The 4,158-nt window shown below is 39.9% G+C and overlaps 1 protein-coding gene across 2 annotated transcripts; it reads right to left on the bottom strand.

Moving 5' to 3' along the window:
* Positions 1–367: 367 nt before the first annotated feature.
* LOC113742606 (plant intracellular Ras-group-related LRR protein 9) lies at positions 368–4,158 on the bottom strand. 2 transcript variants are annotated; one of them, XM_072047591.1, is made up of 4 exons: positions 3,810–4,158; positions 3,006–3,710; positions 1,296–1,462; positions 368–1,215 (listed from the first exon to the last, which is right to left on the bottom strand). In XM_072047591.1, the coding sequence occupies exons 2-4, from the start codon at positions 3,705–3,707 to the stop codon at positions 567–569; spliced, it is 1,518 nt and encodes a 505-aa protein (XP_071903692.1). In that variant the 5' UTR covers positions 3,708–3,710; positions 3,810–4,158; the 3' UTR covers positions 368–566. The 2 variants fall into 2 exon arrangements, with proteins under 2 accessions (XP_071903692.1, XP_071903693.1); XM_072047592.1 differs by having other exon boundaries at positions 3,995–4,158.

Raw genomic sequence — 4,158 nt, 5'->3', positions numbered from 1 at the left:
TCTACTGTCCCACTTTGGATCATTAATTGCAAAAATTATAATGGCATATTCACACTAGCAGCACCAAAGAATGCTCGTCAACAACAATAATGATTGTATTATTTTGGATTGTTATTATCATCATTTCTTATTTTCAAGACACATAGATAGCAGAACTAACAAACTCACACTACCATTCTTGCTTCTCCGACCAAACATATATATAGTCTATAGCAAAACCAAGCAATGAAAGTAACTCCATTGAGAACAATTAAGCATTTCCCAACTGCTCTGCAGATATGCCGAGTTTGAGACATGCCATTCAGCTTATGTATCACTAAACTATTAAAAGCTTCTAAAGAGCAAGCGAAGCGTGGAACATCATGAATTCCTGACAAAAATTCATCAACATCTCCAATCAATAGAGTCATGTCTACAAAAGGGTAGTGTAACTGAACAGAATTTTGCAAAACCTGAGCGTATAAAACTAAAGAGGGGATCAGACAAGAAATCGCTTCATCAAATTAGTCCTTCAGCTAAAAGGAAAACAGGGCATGGACTTTTTACAGGACAGATGCAAGACGCAATCATCGTGGCTGATTGAGATATGGATCTGCATTCGAGTTACCAGCGGCACCCAGATACCCTGAAAGGTTCCCAGTAACATTTGAAACCATCCTAGTCAACCAGGAGGCACTTCGTGTTAATATGCTGGAATTTGCCTCGGTGTTTTCCTCAAACATGCTCCTTTGCTCTTCCGCTAGGAGTCTGTCAAGTCGTCTTTTAACCATATACGCCCTGACAGCTTCAACGCCTTCATCTACAATCTCCTTTGGAGGCTCTACAAGAGGATTCTGCTCTACATTTAGCTTCATCAGATTGTCAAGCCGTCCAAATGTATCAGGCAGTTCATGGATCTGATTGTTGCTAAGATCAAGCTCTTTGAGACTGGATAGATCACCAATAGTCTGAGGAAGTTCCTTCAGGTCACTGAAATTACTGCTGAGATTGAGAATCTCGAGGTTTGTCAGTCTCCCAATTGACGGCGTTAGGCCTTGGAGCTCATTAAAGTGTGCATCCAGAAAGCACAAGGACTTCATTTCACCAATAGAACTTGGGAAATGGCGGAGTTTGTTGAGTGGAACAGAAAGTCTTCTTAGATTCACTAGTTCATACCCAATGTTAGTTGGCAAGTAAGACAGTTTGTTAAACCCTGCATTCAGTTCCACCAATGACCTGCAAACAAGGTGAAAAATCAGTAACTCAATTCTCAGATAAGTTGGGTTGACTAGATGGTTTTTTGCCAACTTAATTACCGGCAACGACAAATGCTATCAGGCAATGCAGTAAGCTTATTTCCAGAGACATCCAAGATTTTCAACTTGAACAGCAAGCCAATTGAATCTGGAAGAGCCTCCAAAAGGTTTGAAGACACATTAAGCTCCTCAAGACTTTCTAATCCAGCAATAGAATCAGGAATTGCCTGTTTCCATAAAGCAAGAAGACCGTGTGAGAAGCCAAATGCTTTTCAATACAATATTAGCCAACAACAAAACCTAAACTGACCAAACTAATAATTTCTGAACAACACAAGCATAAAACATATATTCTCGCCCAACCTAATTATCAACCTTAGCATTCCATTTTAACAAAATCTCCTTGGCATCAGTGAAAGAAAAAATGTGAGATAGAAATAAAGAGAACCAAGAACAGATATACAAAAATCCTGACAATGTTAACAGAGTAGCCATACTGAGAATATCGAACAAAACCACCATATCAACTGTATCAGCATCAGAGTAAACAAGTCCACTGATTGACCTCAAAAGTTAACCTTAGAATAATGCCCAAAAAGAAGGACGCGGAAGAAATGATGAGTATCTCAGTGAACTTGTTACCAAAGTGAACATGTCCTGCATATAAATGTATTTTACAATTGACCATGATTGAAAACAGTGAGGCTTAGGAGGAAAAAAAAAAGGTTTTGCAACCATAAATAGAAGGAGATCGTTGAATAGGCTATCAGGGCAAGCTTAATCAGAAAGGAGAAAGGGAGATTAACTAGCTTAAAGAGAAAACTCAAATGAAACTTCAGCCAGCTTCATCAAAACTCATTGATGCCAACAAGTTCAATCATTATACAATTGATTTTACTTTTTGCTCACCATTCATCTTTATCTGGCCTACACTTTTACAGATAGTGCATTTTCTACCTTCGCTGCCATAAATGAGGTGACAAGGGACTGCAAACAAAGGCGACAAGAGAAATGAAGAACCTATGTGTCTTAATTTATAACAGACAGCAGATGGATGCATTTTAAAGCAGATCACCTAAAGTCTATAATCAATTATTGAGCGTCTATCACATATCAGAAACCAGAAAATTATGGCAACACTTATAGCAAATGGAAGAGAGTTAGCATCTGTTGGAACAGAAATTTCAACGACTAAAGATTAATGAAAAAATGATCAATTGCAGAATGAGAAAGATTTGACAATGAAAGACCCATGTCATCCCCTTGATTTTTAGGACATTCATAATCAATTGATACAGATCGGAAAGCCTTTAGACCACCCAGCAGTGATATTAGCAAATTTTCCTGAGGTTCCTTTTCAAGGAGTACCTACAACAAGCAGAGTCAAATACTAGGGATTATATCATTCATATCCAAAGCCTGACAGAATCCAGTAGCAACTACGCATGAGGGTGACTCGTATAATTCTCATTCATGTACAAAGAGATCTTATAGTAGTCTTCATTCACAAAAAGTTAAAAAAAAAAAAAAAAAAAAAAGTACATCTCTTACTAGGTCCAAACACACCTTATCCATAGCAAAACTCTCAAATTACTTCCATCAGTTTCCCAAACCAATAAAGTCACATAACCAGCTGCTAGTACAAATCAAAAGATGGATGCATAATCACATCAACCAACATTCACAACTAAACACAATCTTATAATTACGTTAAGTTCCAAAGCACAATTAGCGAAAGATTTTTCAATTTTCTTTTGGGAGTGAGATTACCTCAAGTTGATTATTGGACAAATCAAGTACAACCAGTGATTTAATCCTCCCAAATGCCTCCGGCAGGAACTTCAGCCTTTTGCCAGATAAATTCACCCTCTCAACAGGTTCATTCCCTTCAGCCGCCTTCAAAATCGTCACCACGTCTTCATTCAATTCCTCCTCAACGACCTCCTCCTTCTCCTCTATATCAGCCACATCACCACCAGCCACGGCAGCGTCATAAATCTTCTGCAACCTCTCCTCCGCCTCAGTCAACAGCTTCTCATACGCCTCATGCATCTCATCCAACGACAAAACCGACTTATAAATCTGCTTCTCCCTCTCCAACGCCTTCCTTTCCTCAACATCCTTCGGCGACTCCTCCCCCCGTGGCGAAAGCGCAATCTCCTCCAACTGCATGGCCAAATTCATCTCAATCTCCGCCAGCTTGGCCTTCGCCGTATCCACCGACTCATGATCCGGCCGCTCGCCTAGAGCTTGAAGCATCGAACGAGTCTGCGCGACGCCGGAAACCGCCAATCGCATCTCGGAAATGAGTTTAGGGTCAGTCAAGTGAGGCATTTGTTCCGTCAGCTCGAAATACGGCTTCTGTGAAGCCTCCGAAGCCGGCAGCGGCGGAGCTGGTTGTTCCACATCATACTTGTCGTCGCCGGCGGTGGATGTTGCCGTGGCGCGTTTCACACTGGGGAATTTCTCCATAACCTAAGAGAGAATTGGGAAATTCTTAGGGTTTGGATCCATTATCGTATAATCAGCGGCCAATACAAGTTAAAACATGGATGCATAATCACATCAACCAACATTCGGGATTACAAGAAGTCCCAAAAAACAATTAGCCAAAGCATTTTTGTCACTTCAACTTCTCTTGATTCAACGGAAACCACAATTGTTGACTTTTGGAACAACTTCTTGTCTTGTATTCACATGATGGACAAGACCTTCTTTTGTCTTGTAAATAGAAAAGTAAAAGAAATGTTAAAGCGAACCTCTTACTCTCTTGACTGTTATTAGTGTAGTAGAAGAAGTAGAACAACTTTCTCTCATGCTTTCTTTCTAGTTTCTAGTTTAGGCTTATTCTTCATCTCTTGAAGAGCTTTGTGAAGAATTCTTGGTGTAATCTTAACATTTGGATGGCAACGAAGATGATGAA

The sequence above is a fragment of the Coffea arabica genome, chromosome 4e, assembly GCF_036785885.1.
Source record: "Coffea arabica cultivar ET-39 chromosome 4e, Coffea Arabica ET-39 HiFi, whole genome shotgun sequence".
NCBI lineage: Eukaryota > Viridiplantae > Streptophyta > Magnoliopsida > Gentianales > Rubiaceae > Coffea > Coffea arabica.
The sequence above is the reverse complement of the archived record's forward strand: the minus strand, read 5'-3'. Positions and strand labels throughout refer to the sequence as shown.